Source organism: Balearica regulorum, chromosome 6, assembly GCF_011004875.1.
Source record: "Balearica regulorum gibbericeps isolate bBalReg1 chromosome 6, bBalReg1.pri, whole genome shotgun sequence".
Lineage (NCBI taxonomy): Eukaryota > Metazoa > Chordata > Aves > Gruiformes > Gruidae > Balearica > Balearica regulorum.
Genome location: NC_046189.1, coordinates 14,977,348 through 15,003,217, shown reverse-complemented (window position 1 = coordinate 15,003,217; position 25,870 = coordinate 14,977,348). Strand labels below are relative to the sequence as shown.

At 38.4% G+C, this 25,870-nt stretch overlaps 1 protein-coding gene across 3 annotated transcripts in view; it reads left to right on the top strand.

The window, feature by feature from the left end:
* The window catches only part of PARD3B (par-3 family cell polarity regulator beta), a 422,926-nt gene that overhangs the window by 115,612 nt on the left and 281,444 nt on the right, over positions 1-25,870 (top strand). For all 3 annotated transcript variants that reach the window (XR_012836057.1, XM_075756447.1, XM_075756445.1), the window contains exon 3: positions 17,673-17,844. Coding sequence is in view for 2 of the 3 variants with exons in the window: in XM_075756447.1 (XP_075612562.1) it covers positions 17,673-17,844 (172 nt within the window). In the remaining variant the exon portion in view is untranslated. The remainder of the gene's footprint in view (positions 1-17,672; positions 17,845-25,870) is intronic.

Below are 25,870 nucleotides of genomic sequence, written 5' to 3'. Positions count from 1 at the left end.
GAGTGGGAATATGACAACAGTGATGTGCTGTGAATTTACATGACTTCTCTTTACATAGTACTGATTTTGAGAATCTTAAACTCGTGGATTTGTAAAAGAGAGAATGCAAGTTGTGTTGGAAACGTATTTAGTACACAGGATCTACCTTTCATTCACCCATGCTCATCTAGGACTAAAGTCACCACTGGGGTGGCAAAGTGCTGTTCGTATGCTCATAACGAAAGCGCAGCTGTTTGCTTGGCATCTTCCCTCCTATGTGAAATGGCAGGCTACTTCAACTGTTCCCACTAACAGGATCACATACCATCATATGCAATAGAGAGAAGCAGGTAAAGGAGTTTTCATGATTCAGGATCCACCTGGGCAGGGTAGTTGAGACTGTTCCAAGAGCCTGCTTGAGATGGACTGGCTTTTCCATCTGGCAGCAGGCTTGCGGCTGGCACCCGCCACCTTGGTGCGGTTGAAACTGAAACATGCTCCTTGTGTGCAAAAAATGCTTTTCTTCTTCGCCCCAAAAGCACCACATTATGGCTTTAAAAGACTTTAAAGGAAACTATCTAGAGACTTGCTAACAATGACTGGTTTTCAAAGCTCGCTAAAAACACTGAGACAAGGGGGGAAACCTTGTCAAGGCTGTCTTTCAGTACCATGTACTTACATACCTGGTATGAAATGAAAGTTGAAACAGTGCATGTTTGGTACTCTTGCATACAGAAACTTTCAAAAAGAGTTAGGTGGATAATCACATCAGCAGTTGTTGCCTCTTTTGTTCACTTTTAATGCAGCTGCTAATGGATTTGTTCTTTTTTTTTAACAAAACATCAGTTAATGTGAGAATTAATACCTGATAATGGGGACCAAGAAATCTGTTAACGGTATTATGCGTGCTCTCTCTACCCCTTTATATTTGTGTTCTAATAGGATTGGAATATTTTAATGGCATAAAAAACCCCAAACAACTTCAGTAAAGAGATTGAGTGTGGGTAAACCCTCAGTGATGCACTTTTGGATGAGAAATTTGGGTCGCCAATTGATTTCACTGTCAGCACAACAACTATGCTGATTGCAGAAGGGAAAATACGTTTTTGTACTTAGTGTAGTTATGTCCTGAGATCCTGTTCTGTAACCGGAGAGTGAACTGACTGAGGTCTAAGTGATTGAAAAGTAAACAAAAATATATTTAAAATAATTGGATTTGAATTAAATATATTTCTACATTCATTTAAAAGAATCATTGATTTTCAGTGATTGATCACAACTAAAATGTTGATGTGCAATTAAATGTCTTTACATTAAATTTAATACTTCGTATGAAGAGCAAAATGCATTATATGCATATTTATGCAATGATACTTAGCATACATTTATTCAAAGTCTTAATTTTTACATTTAGCTTAGGAAATGCTGAGTGACAGTTCTTATTTAGTAGAATATTAATTTCTTCTTCATGACTTGTGTCAAGCTAGTTTTAGTAATTGAAGTTCAATTAAAGCTGCAGAGAACTAAAATGAATTTTAGTTAAGAAAAAATGGGAAACATTCTGGCTGTGTATTGGGAAGAGTTTTGCATTTAAAGCTCATATATTGAACAGAAGCAGTTAGCAGATGATGCGTGATAGACTATGCAGCTGATAGAGTAGATGAGACCAGGAGGAGTCGTTCAGGGTCTTGGAGCTAATGGTGCTCAGCTCTTGCATTTAGTTTTTATTCAGAGGCTGTAAGAAAGTAAGACTACTAAGCTTCCTTGCTTTTCAGTTGTCAGCTGATTTTTCATTTTGAATGAACTTATTGTTGAATTGGATTGCCTAGATAAACTGAAATGAGAATATACTCTTTGCCAAGAAGTGGCAGCTAGAGCTGTCAGAAGCTCGTCATTTTATCTCTTTTATCTAGGAAGCTCTAGCTCCATGTGGTTAGCTGTAGGCTTTCCCCTCTTCAATAGTTTGAGTTTCCTTAAAATGTTTCACGGGAACGTGCTACTTGTGAGCAATCCTGTGGAGGGTAGGAATTGGCTGTGGAATCCTGCTACTTTTTTTTAGTCTAATTTCCATTACCTTACAGATCACACAGCACCCTACTTCTCTTCATGCTGCCAGGTTGTGGTTGTAGAGTAGATCAGAAACAATTAGTATAAATGATTATAATCCTGGTGGAGTGGGGTGACATGACCAAAGATTAAGAGCTCTGCTCGGTCAACAGAAGCTGTAGAGTTTCTTGATAGAGTCTGAAAGCATGGAAGGAGAGAAGTAGCTAGCAGAAGCCTTCTAGTAATTATTGTAATGACTTTGGACTGAAGGCCAGGGAAGAGGATGGAGCTGCCTTTCTTGCCTCTTCCCTGTACTAAAGCCCTGAAGGTCAGGAGGCCAAGGACTAATTTAGTTATTAGTAGACTACTTACATAGGAGAGAAGGCTCAGCAGACTGGAAGCACAGCTCTGCAAACTTCATTTTGATTACAAATTATATATTTTTCCCAGGTAACCTAAACAGCAGGTATAGGAGAAGGCAAAGAGCAAAAATCGAATTTTACAACAAATTTGGCCAGAACCGCTGTTTAGAGTGCGTACCCCTTGTCACATATTTTATAATGTCTTTGTGTTTGACTTGTGTTAGCTTAATTTATTTTAAATGAATTTGAAGTTAAAATGCAACTGTGAGGGAAAAGCCTCCAGTCTTTTATCCACTCACAAAGATCAATTACTTCTGTTTTGATATCCCATGCAATAGATATTTGGCAGATTCTCCTTTGCTTCTTTATCTCTTTGAAGAGTAGGCAAATTTCTGTTATTTTCTGTTCCTCAGCTTTTCTGGAATCCCTGAGTCCCTGTGCAGGGAATACCTGGAGGGTGCACTTCTCCTGAGCACTGACCTCCTGGGGGAGGCTGCTGGAAATGCCGTTGTGTTGGTGTTGGGCCACGGAGCAACCAAACCAAGCCTGGCCTTTGGGCACCAGTCTGCAGCCTCAGACTGTGTGGTGCCCTGATTTAACTTTTAGATTAAAGTTAAAACTGTGAGAGAAGGGAGAAAGGGGTGGCATTATGTTGCCTCTTAAATGTATCTCTCTTCAATTTGTGTCAAAGTGGACAGTGGGCATCCTTGGGTTTGCCAGCTGTGGTTGCCATCCATTGCTGCAGTGTGGTGTGTGTTGTTTTGTTTTTGGTTTGTGTGTGGTTGGTTGTATTTGGTTTTATTTATATTTTTTAAAGTAGTTTAGGCACCCAGATCTTTAAATCAGGAGTGAAGTTATTTTGGGGGACTTTCTCAAATACCAGTGTCAAGTTCTGCAGTGTGTGTGCCTGCTGAATTACTAACAGAAACCTATTGAACTTACACTGGATAGGAACCCCTGAGACTTGATTTCAGCTAAGTGTGAAAAAAACACTCTTGGTCTCTTGGAAAGAAAATAATTTGACTGGAGGATAAGGATTCAATGCAGTGCGAGTATATTTGTGATCTTGTCTGGAATTTTTCTTTGTGAATTTTTTTTTCCCCTTGGGCTTTGTAAAGCCTAGAAAGCCTCAAAGAGTGTGCTGCTCTAGAAGTGTGGCTTACTTGGAGGGGACTGGATGCTCGGTGTGGTGTAACCACAGAAGAATGGAAAGCTGTATGCATGAGGAACCGATTCAGAGGAGCAAGGATGTCACTGTCATAATAGGGCATTATTGATTTATTTTCTTTCATTGGAAGAAAAAATGTGTTAAACCTTCTATAAAAGTAGACAGAGAACTGAGTCAATGTTGTTAGCGTTTTCTACCAACTTGAATGTTCATGTATTTCAGACCATTAGAATAATGTCAGGTAACCAGGTGATGTGGCAGTGAGGAAGGTAAAAGGGATTCTACTGTGAATCCATTCAAGTACTAGGAGTAAAGCGGGGAAAACATGAATTCCCTTTTACAGGGTCTGATGAGACCTCAGCACAGATAGGTCAAGGAATAGCCATGTTCGTTGCTGGAGGATGCTAAAATACGTGGCTAGTTGTGTGGCTTCAGCTTTGAAGACTCTTCATGATATTCAAGATATTTGAAGATTCGTAACAACTGAAACATTTTGGGAGAATTTTCTGTTAGTTGAAAATATTTTAGTCCTCTCCCATTGCGTTGTTTATTGAGTAGTTTAGCTTACTTTTGAAAGTGGAGCCTGGCATATCATTCATTTAGAAGGTTTTTTTTTTTTATAAAAAATGCTTTGCTTTATGAATAGGTCCCTTTATCATTTGTAATGAGGAGTGGAAAATGGATGAACACGCTTCTCTCTGGAAAAAAAAAATCACATTTGAAATTTCTGAGTAATGATCTAAATGGTCTGAAGTCATTTATTCCCAAGACATATCACTGTTTTGCAGAATATTCAAACTACTGTAATCAAAATTAAACTATGCCCCAAGCACGAAGATTTTTTTTTCCCCAAAAAGAAAGCTTTGGATCACATTAAAACAATATTTCAGAGTAATAGGAATCTGTTAATTGAATTCAACTTCTTGGTTAAATATATTCTTCAGTATTTTTCATTATCTAATAAAAAGTTTTAGTTTAGTGTAGGTAAGAAACTGTGCTCAGTATTTTGCAGTATATTCAATACAATAGAAAAGTTTCCTTTTCTTTCAATGCTTTTCTTACAGAAGGTAGTCTCCTTAAGAAATGTTAAGATCATGTTAATTATTGTTCAGAGGTCAGAGTTGCAGTCCACATTTTTACAGCTAAATGTTACAAAACTCTGCATCAAGTAAATGTTCAACACTATACTTAATAGGACATTGAAATTCAGCCTTGGAAATGAGGATCGTGTCAAAATCCATCTAACGGGCAATTATAATATCACTTATGGAAAATGTACTTTGGTTTTATTTTTTGGATTCTATACTGTTGTGGAAGGACAAGAACATTCCTAGTGTTGTAATTTTTTTGAATGTTTTCTTGTGTATTCTGTTTTAATAGGATGTGCTGATATTTGAATAACAAGTACCAATGCGTGGGTAATATAAGGGTATGTATGTGAGATCTTGTTTGCTTGCAAACACATTCATGTCCAAGGGATGCGTAACACATGTGTTACATAGCATACATAGCTGCTACTAACTTTGCAAATACCATTTTCTTAGTTGTATTCTGAATTCTAACTCTGCTAGAAAACCTTAAAATAGTATGTTTAATTTTGCTGTGGATCTTGAACATGATGTCAGCATTTAATTTGTTTACTAAGAAATTAAGAAACTTAACTATGAAATTATGCTGTGGGCAGCTAATGCTAGGGTAAAAAAAATGACTGAAATTTATAACATGTAGATCATTCTTTTAAGGAGTATAATGAGCAAGGCAGCAGTAGGATGTCTGTTATGAACTGATTGCTGAAATGAGTAATTGTCACTGAAGGGTTTTTTTGTTATTGCTGGAGCTGTGACTATGTCTGGAAATTTTACCTTTAGTTTCATTGTTTTCACAGTAATGGTGCATTAAGATGTCAAGTCAAAATATTTCTGCCAGTCCTTCTGTTCTGGTAGTTCATTTGGGAACATGTATTTCTGCAACTGCAGTGTTCGGAACCACCACACTTCTTTGAAAGTTTCTGAATGTTTCACAATTTTGTGTGTTACTGATCTTCTGAGAGAGCATAACTTTATAGGTTTCTTCTTTAGTTCTTGTAGGCTTCTTTAAACTGGTTTGCCTTTAAAAAAAAAAAGAAACAGTTCTTCTCTAAGTGGCTATGATTGACTTTGTAGTCTTCTATTAATGAGTATGATAACACAAGCCATGTGAACTAGCCAATTACTAAATACATTCTGAGGATTTTGGTGACGTTCCTGCTGCACTTTTGTTAAACATGTCTCCTCTCTTCTGTTCTTCTGTCACAAATTTTATGTATAAAAGGATCATGACATTTAGGAGCTTTATTTAGGGACATGGTTGACTGAAGTCAAGGTCAGCTGACTTGTGCTGCTGCTGAAGCGTATAGGGTCGTGATTCTTCTGAAAATGAGGTCACTGTGAAAGGCAAAAGGTGTTTATTTTGCCATTTTTGAAGGCGTATGTATGCATTATTATAATGCACTAGAAACCCCCTAAGAATACTGTTTATTGACAGAATTAAAAACAAACTAGTAGAGACTGATAGCATTAGTTTATCATTAGGGGCAGACCTTTCCTCATCAAGGTGACAACTAGTTTTGTAACTTACTTTTGCCTTTCTAAAGCCTGACATATAAACTGTCAGAGACAGGGCAAATAATGCAGTCTCACTAAACTAGGCATCAATAAGAATAGGACTCTTGGCAGTTGTAAATACCGAAATGTTTTTCTGCACAGGCAGAAACACAGTGTGAGAATTGTATGATGTGTGGCAACATCCCAAGATTTATCAAGCCTGTCTGTACTAATGAAAGTTGTTGTGTGTGTTATGCTCTACAGATGGTTTTACACTTTCTGATGGGTTTTACAATTCAAGTATTTTTGTGCTGCCTTTTTTTTTTAACTTCTGAAGTTCTATTCCCCCTTCCTGTTATGTCCTCTAAAAAGATCAAAGACATTTAAAAACAAATAAACAGCTAATTCATATGCTGTCTTTGAGTAATTGTAGCCAAAGCAAAAACTTTTTTTTGCACATGCTGTGTACTGTCAAATCAGAGAGAGAGGAAAAAGGAGCGGTTTGGTAGAAGTTGATCTGGCTTTTTCGTAGCTTTACAGGTAAGAAGGCTAAATGTACACTCAGGTGTTTAGCAGTATAGCTGTGAAGTCAAGTGAAGCGATTCCACCACTCTGGCACCTGTGAGGCCACAGCTAGACTCTTGTGGCCAGTTTTGGTCTCCTTTGTGCAAGAAAGACATTGACGTCCTTGGAGCAAGCTCAGGACAGGGTCACCAACATCACCAGGGGTCAAACACATGACATGGGGGAGAGGGTGCATGAACTTCATAGGATAAGGGGGAATCTTATTGCAGTCTACAACTACCTAATGGGAGGGTGTAGAACAGACTACACGCTACCTCCTTGAAAGTCCGCAGTGAGAAGATTAGAGGTAATGGACATTGCACGGTTATGAGGAAGACTCCAATAAGATATGAGAAACTTTTGTTTGCACTCTACGGGTGGTCAAGCCCTGGAACCGGTGCTCTGAAACTTGTGAAATCTTTGACCTCAGAGATACATAAAACTAGATTGGGCTCTGAGCAACCTTAGCCAACTTTAAGTGCCAGCGTGGCCTTGCTTTGAGTGAAGGACTGGACCAGTGACTTCCAGAGGTGACTTCCAGAGGTCCCTTCCAACCTAAATTGGGCCCTACTCATTAAATTGGAATCTGGAAAAAAATGAAAGTTGAAGTGCTTAGTTACAAATACAGAGTGCTTTTTAACATCATAACTGATTGCCTAGAGTATGAAGAACCATGCAAATTCCTAAGGATTTCAATTATACCCTCTGATATTACTGATATGGTATAATGTCTCTTTACCGCAGTTTACTTTGGTTTAAATTTCTGAGGATTTTCATATGTCTATATAATCTGAAGGTTAACAAGCTACCTTTGGGGGACTCTGCTCCCTTAAATTTTGTATTAATTATGTACAGTTGAGACACTAGAAAAGAGAACAAGTGAAAATTGTTGGTACTGCAAGTACATCTGGCAGTGTACTGAAGGCCAATGTTTTCTTCAAGCATTTGCAGCTAAGGAGGGGTTACAAGGAGAGCAATTGGGAGAAATGGTGATGGGCTCCCTAAATTACTTTTTCCCAGGTCCCTTTCAGCCCTGCAAGCTCCTATATCCAGATCAAATGTGACTGGAATGGGGAAAGCTAGCAGGGAGCAGCCTCTCTCTTGCTTCTCTATCATCTTCTGCCCCTATTATGCATAGCTGTGCAATGTTTCAGTAACCTTACATGGCATCATAGTGATCAAAGACACTTCACAGGGATTTGAGAGAGTCCACAAACATACGTGTGGATGGGCTGGAAACACATGTGGATGGGCTGAAAAGTATGCACAGGTTATGAGTGGAGTGGGAAAGGAGGGCTGAGGGTGCTGTGGGTGCTAGCAAGTGTAAATCCACATGCCTAGTACCACCTCGCACATGATTGTGTCCTGGCTGGATTGATGCTTGTTTGTTCCCACTTTGGGTTCCATAGAAACCCTGTTAAAAAGCCCCAGCAATGAAGAAGCTTGCGAGTCCAAGAGCTGCTCAGTTTCTTCTTGCTGTTTTGTCTGTGACTGAATGCTCAGCAGCTGTCCACTTAAACATTTCTTTGTGCCTTAGATCAGGACTGCCCTACAGGCTGGATTTTTACAACCCATCAGCTTTTTCAAGACTTCAGAATCATCCAGAAAGGGGTGAGAAGGTAGGGAGAAGAGGTTGATGCAGTTTACTGGAGGGATCTGCTGAACACTTCTGATGAGCAAGGTACCTGCTAACATAGGAGTGGGCTACAGGAATGCCTTGTGCTGCTGTAGGAATTGGGAGCAGTTTGAGCTCTCCTCATCTGGCTTTCCACTGCTCTGCCTCGCTTCTCCATGTGTGGCTTGAAGTATCCAGTGTTACTGTGGGATCTCTGTTCAGCAAAGATGCTCGTTCTAACAAGTGTTTTCTGTGGTGTTGCTGGCTTGTTTTATTGTGTGTTCCACAGGAGGCTTGCCAATGGAATTGAACTGGGCTGTTAATTTAGCAGTAAAGTAGTATTTTAAAATAAGATAATTCACATTATGGAATTACTATAATTAATATTATGAAAGTGAGCATTTATTGATGCTTACCCACAATATAGTAACTAAGATGTTCCTACTTTCATTTCTAAGGATAAACTGTCTTATTTCTGATACCATGGCACCATAATTTTTTCCTTTTCAATGACTGATTACAATAAGTGCATTTGACAAGTGCCGTTCTAGTAAGTAATGCAGTCTTTGATATTAGTATCTACATTTTTATAGTGCCATTTTAAATGGACTGTTCAAAATTAGCTCGTCTTCTGTAAAGTCCATGTAGGTGAAAGTGTTCAGTTTCAAGGTAAACAGAAAGGGAATAATCAGTCTTGCATTTTTTCAATCCTCCATTTGTTTTTTCACTTGGATAGAGGAAGAATAAAAACAAAGGGCATTTGTTATCTAGCAAAACTCAGAAGCTATTTCACATGAAAACATAATGAGTGTGACAGGCTACAAATAGCGTTGAACATGAATCTTTTACAGAAGAAAGAAGGAATGTCCTTTGGTATATTTACTTCAATCAACCCTAATAAGGCTTGTTTTATGTGTTTTATGCATCCGCCATCATAATTATAAATCCTTGACATTTTAGCACTAGCATTTATATCTGCCAGGGAAGCTACCCAGAGTCAACCCTCAAGGAATGTCTGTATTGTTACTATGGATCTCCATAACAGCTCTCAAGTAGTTACTAAGTGGCTTAAAAAATTACATCTCAGTCATGCTTGAAGGGCTCATCAAACTTTGCCACAAATATCAATGTTAAGTACCCAATCAGCTGCATTGTTTGAAGTACAATCACGTGTGCCCGCGAAGGATTAGGTTGGACAGGAAGAAGTATATAAGGTCTTATCAATCAGGTAGATATTTTTTTTTTGCCATGACCTTTCAAAAAAAAAAAAAAAAAAAAAGAGAAGAAAAATACCAACCCCAAAACCTGCCAGTTCAGCTACAGGGAAATAACAGGAAGATAAGGATGTCTCTTGATTTGATCACACACACAAAAACAACAGCTGGACTTTCTGAAAAGCACGCACGAAAGGGTTTTGTCAGGCATGATTTCTTAATATAAGGGTTTTTTTTTACCTTTCTAGAATAGTTGAAGGCCTTCCCAAAATAACAGTTAAAAAACCCAAACCACAAAAAACCCAAACACACCCACACCACCACTCCCCCCCAACAAAAGTCACAAGAGAAATTACAGCAGGCTGTTAATAAATTCTTAGATATCTGGAAACTGAGGTTCATAAATTTAGCAAATTCAGTGACAAGACTGAGCGGTAAATGCAGGACTGATAGTAACAAAGCAGTCCAGAAATTTTGATCTCCCAGAAGTCATGGAGAGTTCGAGCCCTGTCCCATGGCTGTGATGTCAGTAACCACAAATGAAGTAAATAAAACCCCGCTGGTAACAGGCAGTGCCACAGCACAGGCACAGCAGGGGAGGGCTGGGGAAAAGGAGCTCCAGAGGGCTAATGGGCAGTCCTTTCCTGACATACAGCTGTCTCTAATTCTCTTTTAGATGTAGTAAGTGATGGGCAAGAAGAGGAACTCCAGATTTCTTGGGAAGTAGATTTGCTGATTAAAATGTAAAGACTGGAAGCAATTGATATCTCACTATTTGGACAAACTTAGTGATAACTTGAAAATCTCAGCTTAATTTGTGAAGAAAATTATTATTTAAAGTATCACCTGTTGCCACGGTGCCCATTTATGGTGAAATACAAACATTTGAAGATTTGGCAGTATTGAGGACCTCCAGTGGCCCTGTGCATTTAAACCGAAATAAATCCTGCAGGGCTCTACCAGTCCTGGCCTCATATTCCACCCTTGGTTCTTCCTTTTGTCCCCTGCTCTGTCCTTGGGTTGTGCCAAAACAGCTGCGCTGTCACTTGGGTAAGGATCCCTCCCTGCCACTGGCACAATCCTTCCCTTCCCCCAGAAAGAGCTGGGCCTTGGGCTGGGTCTGGTCTCTCTTTTTTAGGTGTGCTGCTTCTCTTCCTATTTCATATTTTCCTTATATCCTTGAAAAGTTTAGAGAGAGGAGGCTACCAGTGCTTGTACTGTGTGCAGTAGGATTCTGTTCTTGGCTACTTTTAGACACTACTTAAAAAGAAAAAAAATACCTGAATAATAAGAGTAGGAAAAGTGTCAGGTGGTCTTTGGGAAGATACTTTGGTGTATTTAGCTTTGGCATGTAGGTAAACAAGATGAGCTAATCACCATAGCTTTCATGTGATGTATCTGTAATTTGTTTTCATATGTAGGTGTGAAGGAAGGCTGCCATATGGTGTGTATATTGGTATTTTTCCTTGACAGCCTTTATTTTAAGTTAAAGGAATTCCAAGGCAAACTATTATGCAAGAATGCTATTTCAAATACTTATCAGTATACACCAGAATGCCTTGAAAGAACATTGAAGAAAGGCTGTAGAGCTCCAGAAAAGTTTTAAATTGAAAAATTAAATGACACTTTCATCCATTTTTGAGGTACCCTAATTACCTTAGTTCTCTCTACGTTGGACTGTTTCTAGTCTTTCATCTTTTAACCATTTGAACAGGAGTCTTTCATAAGTAATACATAAAATCTGATTTTACATTAATGAATTTGTGGAGTTCCAAGACAACTTCCACAGTGGCTTTATGAAGTTTTTTGTTCAATGTATGGTACACTTTACTCTCTGTCTTCTTGCCTCCATCTGAAGTGTTCTTGTCCCCTTGTGGGCATAAGTTAAAAGTATAACCCGTGCCAATAGAAGAGCTGCTGTTTGGAAGGTGAACTCCTTGAGAGAACTGCAGAAACGTTGTTCCTGCCGTTGTGTTCAGACTTCATGACATGTACGTACACAGCACTCTTGTGTGCTGTCAGGGGAGTGGGGCACAAACATTGGTCCATCTTCATTAAAGCAGACAGAGCTATGTCACTACTACAGGATTACAGACAATGGTAGTCTAAGGAGGTGTTAACCCACTGATGTGTTGACAGAAATCTGCTTTGTATGGCTGATCAGCCGGAGGATGGAGAGTTGCTTTTCTTCCTGGTTTAGTTCCCTGAACTGACTCACTGTGGATCTAGCAAGTTGTAGCACTTGCGTGAAGGAGTAGTAGAAACTAGTGGTGGGGGGAAAGAGTCAAGTCAGGCCCTAGCAGCCTCAAAGTAGGTGTGAGAATTTGAAGTTAAGATGGCCTGGTGCAAACTACTAGCTAAAGAGGTAACTTTGCCTTTATCTTGTGTTGGTGCTGGTGCTTGGGTGTCTTCGATGGCAGGAGTAAACAGCTGACCTGGCCAAACACATAACCTTGCTGAAAGAAAGGAGGAAGGGGGAAAAAAAAAGGGAAAAGATCCCTTTTCCTTTTTTTGCATAGGTCGGATGTAGGCTGCTGTCAACTGCAGCCTTTCTCCATCTGTGTCTGGTTGTTAGCAGGTGCAAGCACCTGGGGAGAATTGAAGTTGTTCTGATCTTTTAAATTTTTTTATATATTATTTTGAACTTTGCTGTATTCTGGTATCAGTGTGTTACATATAGAAACACTGTGTGTCTTTCTACCTCTTTGTTATGTATGTGTAGGGATAAATACAAGATTAGTCCTACAGATCCCAAATAGAGGGATCAGAGAACAAGGTAATGTGATGCTGTTGTGAACTGCGTTTTCTGCTGTAGCTTGAGCCGTGGCTTCTCCTTAGGTCACAAAGTTCTATGAAATAGCCACCTGTTCATTGACCCCTCCTGACAGGTCTTTGTTGAGGTGTGAGTGCTTTGTGTGAACAGTCTTTATTAATTGACCCAAAAAAGGGAGAGTTTTTTTTCCCCTGTGTCATTTTATAAGTAACTAATACTCATGCCCACAGGAACACTGGCTGTCAGAAGTACAGATGTGGTTAAAAAACCCATAGGCTTTTCTCTTAAATGAGCATTTGATGTCATGGACAGGGGAGCATCTGAACAGGAAACAAACATGTCTTGAAGAAATGGACAATTTTACTACCTTTTGCTGTCCATAGTGAGAGAATATAATAAAAGTTTTGATTGTGAAAAAATTAAGAGGAAAAATTTCCATCTGACTTGAATGAAAAATTTAATACAAGTTGAGCATTTAATGTCCTTTTGTGGTTTTGAATATCTCATTCCAGCTGTTGAAAATTGCATCTTTTCAGTCATGTACTGATGTAGCCTGTGACTGAGAACTTCTCTTAGTGATTTTATCCTGACAGTAATTGAAAGCTGATTAATTTAATTGCAAGCAAGCTTTTATTTTGCCATTTCTTTCTTAGTACCTTGTGTACATGCCTGGTGTTTGGGGTCAGAAAGGAAATAGTGGTGTCTATTTTCTAATTCAGTACACAAAAGCTAGTAAAATACACAGTTTTTAACCTTATTAACAGTAATCTAGTTGTCAAAAGTGTAGTTTGAAGAGAGAAATAATTATGAAACCTTTTATTTAAAATGGTGTGTGGGGCAGCGGAAAGTCAGCTGTTTCTGGTTTAACAGACAGGTGCCTTAAAGCAAGATCTGCAAAGTTCTGATATCTGTTCAAAGGTGGGGAAGTTTTTCTTTGAAATTCTGAAACTCCACAAAATTGTTTATATTTAATTGAGCTTAATTAGTAAGCACTAAACCAAAACTGTTGCAATATTAATTTGGAAGGATGACTTTGTTTCACACAGGAACGGGGATATGGGAATACTTTGTCTTGTGGGGATTTTTAAATGCAACATTGCATGAGTTTTCTGTGTCTTTGGGGCCAGTTTTACCCTGGGGTAAAACACGCTGCTGCTTTGTACTTGGTCCCTGGCACTCAGTGACATCATTGTCTGCTGTTGGTGTTTACCCACCTTTTTGTATATGAGGGTTGATCTTAATCGAATGTGTGTGTGTTGCTCTGTGTTTGGGAATGTAGTCACTTAATTCTTACATAATCTTGTTTAAATTTTCTGCAAGCTTTGCAGTTGAGTTACCAGTAAAATATTGGAAGAGCTGTACCATAGGACACCATACAAAGTTAAAATTTGCCTACATTCCCTTGTAATGAATTTTCCACTTATGATCAACAAAAATGCTAATAAAATACCACCATTCATTATTGCTGCCTTATGACTACATCAATATAAGTAGGGAGGGGTTTAGTAATCAAAAATGACAGATAAATGCTAAGTTTTGATAATTTATTGATTGTTTAGGTAACTGGTAGGTTGTTAGTAGAGATTAAAACAATACTGAGGTTAGAACCATTTTACCTATATAGAAATACACAGACATCTTTTACAGTAAATATTAATGTTCTTTAACCTTTAAAGAAGAGAGGCTTAAGTACAGCAAGTGTCTAAAACTACAACAGAGTACTCTCCAGTTTACAAATATCTAGAGTAATATTTTGATGTGTTTAAAAAAAATAATCGGCTGACCTACTGAACTCGCAATATTTATAAATCTTGACTGGTAAAGAAAAAACTAATGTTGCAAACAGTGTTGTTGTTTTCATGATATGCTTGTGGGGCATTTCGTAATGTGTCCTGAAGTTCTTTTCCATCAGAAGAGATTTGCAGTCTGTTCCAATTAATGAGTTTTCCATATTGGAAATGAGAAGCCAATTACTACAATTGTTTTTGAATAGTTAATTTACATAAGCTTAATTGTATTCATTCCCTTTGAAAGGCTGAAGCTGATATTTATAATGCATTGATTGATTAGCAGTCTATTTATGTTAGAAGTGCCGCCGATAAGGTGCTCCTGCAACTGCATCCCAAGGAGTTTTCTCCTGAATAAACATTTTAGAAGACAAATGGCTGTTTACGTCATTGGTGAGGAAAGGCATTGCATCTTTGCTACCTCCACATAGAGTACTGAAAGTATCTCCTTTCCACACTAAAAAATGGGAGTTTAGATCACGTTACTTACTTAATGGTGTGTTCCGTACTGTAAAGAAACACATTTTCCTTGGGTTTTTAATCTGTCAGAATAGCGCCTAGGTGTAGACTAGGCAACCGCAGGCTTGTCACTGAGGCCGCTTCCTCGCTTTCCGCTGCGCGCGAGGCCTCTGTGGTGCCGCTCCATTTGCCGGGCCGCATGGCAGGTGCGTGCCTGCTGCCGCCTCGCACCTGGGTCCTGCCTGCTCCAGCCGCGCCCTTACACAGGCCCCGCCCCCTGCTCTTTCCTGATTGGCTCGCGCGCACGGGGGGCCCCCTTGAAAAGAGGCGGCGGGTACGTGACCAGGTGACCACGAGCCATGGCCGCTTGCCTCAGGCGGTGATGCAGCGGTCCCGGGAAGGCCGTCTGGTTTTTTGGTGTAGCCGTAATGCGTTTTGCCTTTCTGGGCTTGGCTGATAGGTAAGCTACCATATCGTACAGGTATCGGAAGTCTGCCCGGGACCTTTTTGTCTGTTAAAATAATTTTCTATTATCATTTCTGCTAAAGTTGCATTCAAAATTCAGGGGAATAAGGGAATTTATAGTGCTTAGAAACCCAAGCATGTCATAATACCGTAATACATGTAAGCCTGCAAGAGTGGCAGTGCAGGGCCAAATTGCTGCTCTGGTCTCTGGTGACCAGTGGAAAATACTTGAAGAAAGCGTGTAGAAATAGGGTAATTACGTAACAGCAATGTTCTCCTGGTTTACCTTTGTGGTTTTTGTTACTATGTGTTTTGGGGGCTTTCGAGTCTGAGGTAGTGCTTGTGTGTTTCTATTTAACAGTTTGTGCTGGTTTTTTGCATCAATTTGTCTAATTTTTTTGAGCCAATCCTGACTTTTGGTCTCTGCAACATCCTGGGGCAGTAACTGTAGAGTATTACAAGGTAATAGAGCATTTAATATGCTGGGGTGTAAAACCACGGGGAAGCTCAGGTTAGTCCAGCTGAGGAATTCTCTTGTTTATTCCCATCAAATCACAGCTGAGCTCCATTTAGTCTACATTGCAAATACTTGTGTGAACTTCGTATCCTACTATTGTCTAAAGTGCTTTCAGTGCCGTGGTCCTACATAGTCTCAAATTTCCTCTTCATTAGTAATAGCCTCTTTCTTAAAAATTAAGTTTCCACAGCAAAAGTGAGATTGAGAAAGCAAACCTTTTGGTGGGCAGCAGTTGTGGAACTTTTGGAATCGTGATGGGCTTCCATAATAATGTGAACATGAATAGTAATTTTAGAAACAGAAGACACCATAGGGTTTTTTCTTGATACAATTGTCATAGTCTGTTGGTGTCTGGTGCTATAGCAGCCTTTTCAGCTGCACGTAGTTGTGGGGCGTAGTGATGACTGCAGTGTGAACACCTGGTAGTTTCCCTGCAATGAAAGAATAAGGTGCAAAGAGAGTTGGCTTTTATACTGGAATTAATCTTTATGCTTTGGATAAATAAAAAAGAAATTGTATGTGTAAGAGCTATTTCTGTGGCTATGGAAAGGAAACAGGCTCTGTAAGGAAAAGGAGAGCGGGTTTTCTACCTAATTATTTCAGGGGGTTTGTATGTCTCTGAAATATGCATTGGTAAATATGAGCTGACGCATTTCTAGCAACCAAATTATAAATGAGTGGAAGACCTGAAAATGTCAGTTTCTTCCTTAGAAGCACTTCAGGATTTTTCCTTTCTCCTTTTTCCCTCATACATTCATTTCTTTCCTTAGGCAAATGAGTCCCTTTAAATGTTTGTCTCTATTTCAGTATACTACTTACTATAGGATATAATTTTTGACATATGTCTCGGAAGTGTCAGAGTAGATGTGATGTACTAATATTTTTATATAGTATGTATGCATACCTTAAAATAACAGAGAGAGAAAGTAGTAAATCAATCCTTTAAACTTGTTTCTATGTCTATCTTGACATTGCCTAACCAGTTGTGTGTGTTGTGGTCTTTTTCAGGATTAGCTAATAAAAACTTTAGGGTAATCTAAGAAGTTCAGAAAAAGTGAAACAAATGAACACCTTAAGATCAAGATATCTGGTGCAATGCTTATTAGGCAAAGTGGTGTTGTGTGGCACAAGAACTATGCTGTGTCAGGTAGTGGGGTAGGAAAAGTGCTCTAACTGCTGCTGTTACCTCCTCTCCTCTTGGAGCTGGCCCAGGGGTGTCAAGTGTCCTGTTGGTGGAGAACAGCCAGTGTTCTAATTTGTTTAGATTTATTGGGAATTAATATTTTTTGTTTGTTTTCCCAGAACTGTAACACAGTTAACTGTTTTCCTGAAACTGTAACACAATTTATACCCAGCCACAGGGTGGCTGAGTCACATGTTGATGAAGCTGCATACATGTTATCTGATCACTTTCTATTAGTAGGGACTGAAAGGAAGATCCAGGCTAGCTGAGGCAAAAAAAAAAGATTTTTCTGGTGTTTTTTATCACTTTCCTGTCAACATTAATGTGAGTTTGCACAGCAGATTTTGCAATCTGTTGTTGCTTAATATTGACCTTCCTGTGTGCCTGGAGTTGTGGAAGAGGCAGTGGGACAGTTTTCAGAAACAATGCATCTGATATAAGCTTGCAGGGAGTGTGGTAGGAGATGGTAGGTATGTGGTGGGTAGAGACTGTGTGTAGGTGTACCTATCTGAACCAAGAAACGCATCCTTACAGAGGCACAGGTTGGGTGATTAGGGAAACTGTGCACTCTGTCGCTGTGCTGGCTGTATCTTGTTCTTGGAATGCAATTGTTATGTACTTACAAATAAAACATGTATTTGCTTGCTCAGTACAGCTTCCATGGTTGTGTTACCTTTGGGCAGTGTGTCAGTAGCACTAAAAATTTTTAAAATAACACCCTCCACCCCCAAGAATTAAATGCTGTTCTGTGTTTTGAACTATATACTTAACTCATATTGAATTCAATGTATTTAAACACAAATGCACGTGTTTTCTTGAATCTGTATGTTTATTGTTAGCTGTTCTGTTATTTTTCTAGTCCCAATGAAGGATAAATTTTGCTCTTAAAAACCCCAAACTTTAAACATACAAGCCAATACTTTAAATATACAAACTGTATTATCTTTTGTTTTGATAGCTGATTGCTGTTTATGATGAGCAAGAAACTCACCGTAAGAATGATGGCACCAATGGCAATTTGACAGACAGAAATAGCCCAGACTCTTTTGAGACAGAAGTAGCGGCTCAGCTGGCTGCCTTTCAGCCGATTGGTGGTGAAATTGAAGTGACTCCTTCTGCCCTAAAACTGGGTATGTATATCTTGCATGGTTATTTTTTAATTTTTTGACCAATATATAATGCTTATTTCTTCTTTCTTTTCTGAATGTGTCTGGGGTCTGACTATGTATTTAAAGAATTTTTTAGGACCCTGTTGTTTGCCTTGTGATTCTGTGAAGACAATTGAAATGACAGAAGTTGGACTATTGAACAATTGATGCTGAAGACTGCAACTGAGCATGGCAAATTTGCACCTGAGCCTTTTGTATCCTGCTGTATGTTATGCCCATCCATACAGCTGAGGTCTCTTTTTCTCCTTTCCTTGACAGGGTAGGTTGCTGGCAATCCTTCATTGTAATCTTCTGAGAGACAAAACCTCAAGTATTTTCAAGTAAAGTTATTGAATAAAAAGTCAGCATTTTTGTTGAGGAACTTGGGTTCAATGAGTGTAAAACTGCTGTGTGCAAATAGTTTTACCGATTATCTGAGCTAGTGCCCTGTTTGGGGGGTAGGAGTTAGAAAGGAGGAGATGCTGGTTGCAAACAGCTCAGCTCTGCCTTTGAAGAAGTTGCACAGCAGAATCTATTTGCCTATCTGACTTTCAGGTGAGCAAACTGTGATTAGGAGAGGTTTCTGCTTAATTCCTCCTTATATCAGAGGATACTATGTGAAGTACTGTAACTCTGGTCCCCTGTGTTGTTTCAGTGGGCCTGGAAGGTCAAGAGTTCAGGCACTGGTTTCCAGTTTTAAAGAGCTAGAGTCTTGTACGTTGAACATAAAGCAGTTTGAAATACTTTCTTGGACTGGGAGCAGGCTAAGCTGTCACTTAGGTTGTAGATACAGAAGCTTTCAAAAACAGATTGAAGGTGAATCCTCTTACTCTCTGCCTGTAAAGCAGTTGTACGCTGGCAACACTTAGCAAATGAATAATGCTCAGGAGAGGTGTGGTGGGTTGACCCTGGCTGGACACCATTCCAGATTCACTCCTTTCCTGAACTAGACAGGGGAGAGAAAATATAATGAAAGGCTCGTGGGTTGAGATAAGGACAGGGAGAGATGACTCGCCAATTACTGTGATGGACAAAACAGACTTGACTTGGGAAATGTACTTTATTACCAATCAAATCTGAGTAGGGTAATGAGAAATAAAATCAAATCTTAACACGTTCTTCCTCGGCTTAACTTCACTCCCAGTTTTCTCTACCTTCCCCCCTCAGTGGCACAGGGGAATGAGGAATGGGGGTTGTGGTCAGTTCATCACATGTTGTCTCTGCTGCTCCTTCCTCCTCAGAGGAAGGACTCCTCACACTCTTCCCCTGCTCCAGTGTGGGTTCCCTCCCACAGGAGACAGTCATCCACAAACTTCTCCAAAGTGAGTCCTTCCCAAGGGCTGCAGTTCTTGATGAATGGCTCCAGCATGGGTTCCTTCCACGGGGTGTAGACCTTCAGGACCAGACTGCTGCAGCAGGATAGAAATACTACCTCTAGTTGTGCTATTCTCATGCTATTACAACTTTAGAAATTAAACCTTCACTTGTCTGTTTATTTTAATTGCATTTTTGAAAAGGCTGACTAGCAAAAACAATGAGCTAAGATAAAGTTTCTAATAAAGCTCATTGGATGAGGCTGTGTAACTTAACTTCTAATGGAAGTCTGTGCTCATATTTGTGCCTGATGTAGAAACTACTGAAATTCAAGCTGCATGAAAAAATGTAGATTCAAATTTCTGTGTTAATGGATCACTTCTGCTTCTTCTGTATTCTAGAATATAGAAAAATATTTCTTTCCATGTTTAATGACACACAGGAATTTCTAAGTATACCTAAAAAATCTTGTGAAAATACTTATTCTTGCCATAACTTGTATTTGAGCTGTGTTTTTGGTAATCACGAGGTATGGAAAAGTTTGTGGCTGAAGTTCCAATGGTTGAATGGTTTGCCACTTCATTTATTGCATGTTTTTAACACTGTGTAAACACATTTTAGCATTTTTCAGAAAGCAGAGATTGTTCTCTGTATACTTCTGAGCCCTATTTGGGGAAAAAAAAATAAATCATTGAAAGTGGTTTGTCTAGCGTACTGTTGAGGGTTGGAGAGGAGTATTTCAACCTCACGCAATTTTATGTAAAACCCTTAAATGCTAGAGCTCTTGAGCTCACCAGTAGCTACCAGGTAGTTCAGTTTTCGTAGCATTTATGGAATCCTTCTACTATATAGTATAAAAGAAAAGAAATATAACATTAGAAGAGCAACCAGTTAGGGTTCTCTTTAATTTTCAGTGCAATACTAATATATATTGACGTTTAAATGGGTGCTTGCTTCTTAAAATAGACAACGTAAATATAATGTGTTTGTCTCAATGGTTATCTTTTCAGATTGTTTTATTTTACAATGTAAATGAAAGATTTTCTACGTGTCAGTCCTGTAAACTCAGTCTGCACTCTGAAATTTAGTTGTTTTTTCTTCTGGATTTTACATCACAGATTACAGTCCTTTAGACTTAATTTTTGCCTTTGTTTCCCGTGTAAGTCCTTGGACCTTAAATTATGTCCCTATTTCCACTAGAGGCAAATTGAAAAGTAAATGAAGAAAAAGAAGGACAATTTGGATGCATCAATATCATTGATGCATGAGCCACAGTAGCCTGACTCCCTGTCTAATTATTGAATTGACTCACACTTGCTAGCTGAAATAAATAATAATTTTGAAAAGGTGTTCATTCTTTGGGAGCAAGGATGTGATTTAATACGTATGTAGCAAGCAAGTTGCTTTCCATGGTAGAACTGTTTCAAGAACCGTCATATGCTTACCTTTTAGAGTATTTTTGCAGAATGCCTTTAGGGATGAAGTGTAGGGAATCCATTGCTATATAAATTGTCAGATTGTGGAACAGTTTTGCCTGTTAATTTCTGGCGGATGTTTTGTATTCTGTGAAACCAGATCCACGGTTTTATGTAGAAATAATGTCCATTTAATGCTCTGCTCAGAATACTTAGAGCTTGATTCTTAAGTATGGGAAACTAAACGCTGCTCTTCTCAAACACGAGAGAATTGGTGGTACTGATGTTAGAAAAGGCACTTGCGATACTGCCTTCAAAATTTTTTTTTTATAAATTGTATCTTTGATCCAGTTAAGTTAATCATATGGTATACCAAATCTTAAAGCCTTTACTGGCTAGATAGAGATGGCAATGATGGAGGAAATACTTTTTTATTGTATGGTTACTTCTTTCAGATTTTTTTTGTGGTTGATACTCTTTACAATACTGATCAGCTTGATTCTGTCTGAAATCATAGTATTTCCATTATGTAGTTAATTACCCTTATTTTGCCTTTTGTCACCTGTAACTTTGCTTTTACTCTGGCTCACTTTCAATCTTGTATTTGACTTGAAAGCTAAAAGTACCTTATATCTTACATCTCTTCTACATACTGGCAAAATTTCAGGGCGAAAAAAGTAAGCTTATTGTTTTACTTTCTATCAAATTACTTTTTTAATACTTGGTACATATCTTCTTCAAACAGTTCAGGAAATTATTCAGCTATTTGTTTTCTTTTCCCTGAAATTAACACGTCTACTTTTAAAGCAAACTCATTGTTTTCAAACAGATGAAATTGTGGGCTCTTATGTTTAATTTACAAAAAATTGCAAGACTTTAACTGTTTATGAACGCAATATCTGCTGTGTCCATAGCATAAGGTGAGGTGCAAACATACTTGAGCATCTTCCCCCGCAGAGCTGGATTATCAGGTGTTGATGCTGACAGTGTCTGAATTCAGACTGCAAAGTAAGCGATACCTGATAGTTCCTTACAGCTGAAAAGGCTTAACTGAACTATCCGATAGTTGGGGCTGGAATTACTGAGGGAAGCATAGTCATTCAGTTCTGCTAGGTACATAGGTCTCAATTTGATACTAGGGTTTGCATCCTGGTGTTTTCCTGTTAAGCATGATGACCAAAACAGTGACAGGATCAAGTAGTTGTTTCTCCACAGTTTACTTTTTCTGTATTTGGGAGATGTAATATTTATCTATTGAAACCTGCCATTATCCATTTGGATGTAGATGAAAACCTAATAATGATGTCGCATGTACTTTTGCACACCCTATGACTATACTTTTTCGAGAAGTGCCAGTACTGTCTTCATTGTTTGGATGGGTTCGACAAGTAATGCTGCATTGCTGTAGACACCTGAAGAGGGGAGGTGGCATTGCTTATTTTGTTCCTGTTCAGTGTACATCTTTGAAGTATCTTGTCTTTTTTGGTGTAGTGAACGTAAGAGTACCAAAAGTAGATTCTGCAGAGGGACTTTGGGTTCAGTTACACCTCCAGTTCCCTTTCTGTTTTTCATCCATAACTCAAGTATAATGCCAAAGAATATCAGTGATGGCAGGGATTTCTTAATTGTACTTGGTTTCTCCTATCAAAATCAAAAAGAACTTTTAATACTGAAAATCTTCATGTACATGTTTCAGTTGACAATGAAATAAATATAGATCTGTTGTAAAAAAAAAAAAAAATCCCCATTTGACAGAAAATGTGATTGGGTAAAGAATACATTTCATTCTGTGATACAAATGGTAATGAAACAGCTGTTAATATACATATATTACAAAATTTAGAGAAGCACACAGCCATTTAATATGTCCGATCAGCTGTTTGACACTGAAGAAATCTGCTGATTTTTGGTATTTCTGTGGGTGAGTGGAGAACATTGAGACACTGTTGCTGAACTGGCAGCAAAGAGAGCTTGTCTTGTGAGACTGTTTCTTGTGAGCAGAACTTCCCAGAGTATGCTCATGATGTGGGTGTTGCAACAATTTGCAAAGAATGATAGGGACAACTAAATGCTTAAGTAGCTGTGACCTACATTTGAAAAATTGAATGGAGGTATACTTCAGCATCTCTAACCCCAAATGCTGTTGTAAATTCTTCATTGCCATTTTTTACTTTGTTTCTTAGGTATAAAACTGTGGGTAGGCAAAACCTTACAATGAACAGTGAAATCACAGAATGTCGAATACTTTTTAGCTGCATGGCTCTAGCCCATGGTAAATGTAAGGTAACCTACATCCTTGTGAAAGAGTTTATTTTAAAATTCTGTGTCAGAGATGGTCTTCTGGCTGTCTGACTCCTCAGCCCTTCTCCTGTGTGGCATAAAGTTATGTTAAGCATCACTTTTGAACTTGTGTACCCTTAGAAGACTAAACTTGGTTGTTTCATTGGAGCCAGACCATGACTGACAAATAGCTGTTTTCCCATTTTTTCCACAAGACCTTGATGCTCTCTGGGATTAGATGTCATCTCTAACAATGTTTCATTTCTAATCTCTATTGTTGTTGCACCTCCTTTGGTCTGAGTTTATATAAACTGACAAAATTATTTTGAATGGTAAAATTGTGATGCTATAACACTTTTTTAAAAATTGGTATATCAGTCACATGTATTTCCTTTATTCTGCACAGATGGTGGGTTTTGTTTTCTAATCAAATGGCATTTGGATAGACACATTTTGTCTGGTCACTGTTGTTGATCATTTATCTTTATAGCAACAAAATGTATTATGTTGGATTTTTGGCAAATTGTGTGCGAGTATATTCATTGATGCAATAACTAGTAAACTAACAAGTGTTTGGAATGATGAAATATTTGGAGATGCCTGTATGTAGGTAGAGTAATGACTGGGTTAACTAGCACTGTTTTCTGTTGGCATTGGTTTTGAATACATGTGGTTGGTTGGTTAGTTTGTTTTTTGAGTATATCATGTCCTAATATTTCTCTTTGACCAGAGGTGGTAGCTGAGAAGACTTTGCAGAGTAGGGACTTACCTTTGCAAGCCTTGTTGACTGTTTGCCATTATTTCCTGTTCCAAACTGCTGTTCCGTTGCTGATGTATGGTTAAACAGTCATTCTCTCATCTTAAAGGTAGCTTTGCTGGGATAGTGGATGACATTCTTGTGTAGTGTGTTAAGATCTTTAGAGAGCCCATGATTGATGGGGTTATGTATATTAGGGATAACAACAGTATGTGCAAACAGTCCTGTCTGGTGTTTTCTAGCTAATAGTTTGAGGTTTTGAATACAAACATGTTTATTATTAGAATTTTTAAAAGTGAACTAGCAATGTAGAGTGGTAGAACACAACTGTATGGTAGCAGCTAATGGGCAATGTGTAAATTGATGTGATCTTCCTAAAATATTTTCAAAATGTTTTGTTTTAGATGTTTATCAACTTCAGACTAGAGGTTTTTAATAAGTCTTTTCCAAATAAATGGTTACCCACCAGTAATCTTCTGCTCATGAAACTGGTGTATCCATGATATTTTAAGCAGTGGCCTGCAGGCTATTACTAAACTAATGTCCAGTGAAAGCGTGCTGCTTCATAGCTCGCTAATCTATAAGGAATGCTTTGTGTGATTATTAGTTTCAACTGCAAGTTAGCTATTCCTGCAGAATGCGAGACAATCACTTCAGAAGTGTTCCTTTTTTTAATAATAAAAACACTAGTGTGTTGTTATAACTGTCCAAGTACATAACATGCCGGTAAAGGAGCTCTGTATTTAGTAGAAGATTTTTCAATTTCTTTATAAGACTTTTCAATTAAACTAGCTGAACCGAGTTTGAATGTTGGTAGTTCTGTTGACCTTTATAAGCCATCTTGTGATTTTCTGTGCACCCATAAAGGTGGTACTGGCTCTTTTGGTTTCCTTTAGAACAGTAAACTATTAGGTGCATTTCTAGTGGTTTCCCTGTGTTGTAGGTAGTGGAACAGGAAAGGGGGAGTAAGAGGTCTGCCTTTTGGGGTTTTTTTGTGATGTCAGTTTGTTTTTTCCTTTTGAGTCCATATGGGCAGGAAGGAGAGCACTAATTTATTTATGGAGGATTCATTTTATGGACATGTCACTTTGAGCTGGAAATGCCTTCATGACTGGCTCAGTGTTTCATTTGCTCTATTCAATAGATGATGGTCGAGTGCACACAAACTTAGTTGTTGCTTGTCTTTTGCTCCTCTCCTTGGTGTTAAGTAGTCGTGATTTTGCCTGGAGGAAGACAGACAGTATTTGGTGATACTTGTCATCTCTGAATACTAAGGGAGGGGAAAAAGTGAGGTTTGTGTAGATACCTCCATGGTATTGGTTTGTTGTTGTTGTTTTAATTATTATTTCCTCTTGCTCTCTTTGGGAATCAGGTTGAAGATTCCTAAAGCTGTTTTCTAAGTTACAAGCATTATGGGAGGCAGATGCAATTAGGTTACCTTGATTGTTGGCTATTACAGTAAAACTTAGCTTCTTAATGAATTTATACCTTTATTAGTGTTTAAAATTGAGGTTAGATAAATAATTGCTTAAACAGTTATTCATAGTGGGTTATAAAATTATTTTGTAAACTACAGGAATTTAACTCCTCCCTTTGGAAACTTACTGCTAAGTAGGGCAAGTGTCTTGCTTTTCTCACTGAAAGATTTTACTTCGGTATTTCAAAATTTGCATGCCTTTGCTTTATAGAAAATATCTGAAAAGATTTTCTTCTTTTATATATACATATATATACACACACACCCCACCCCCCATCTAATCAGCATTCCAGGCAAGTGGAAGACTTGAGTGCAAATGATGGTCGGAATGGCTGATTACAGTCTGCCTCCTAAAATAAGCTTACAAATGGCAATGATAGTTGAAGCTCAAGCAATATTGAAGCACTAGTGCTTTTGAACAGTCAGTTCTTTCAGCTCTGGATATTTTATGTAGTGTCTTCCCAGTGGACATTTGTTTCCTGAAAACAGATTGCTACCTGGGAATGCTCAGTAGATCTAGTACAGGATAATAACAGTACTAGTCTAGAAAGTTTTGATTTTTTTCCATTTTGAGGCAGTCATCGGTGTTATGGCTATGTCTTTTCAACATTTGGAAAAGGTTACTTGCACTCTTACAGAATTTCCTTGAAGGTGTTTCAGGGCCTTCAGATGAAGAATATACCTAATCAGCGTAATATATTCCTGTGGTTTTGGGCTTATTCTAGCTTAAATTGTGCTTCATGGGGTTGTTCAAAACACTCCTTT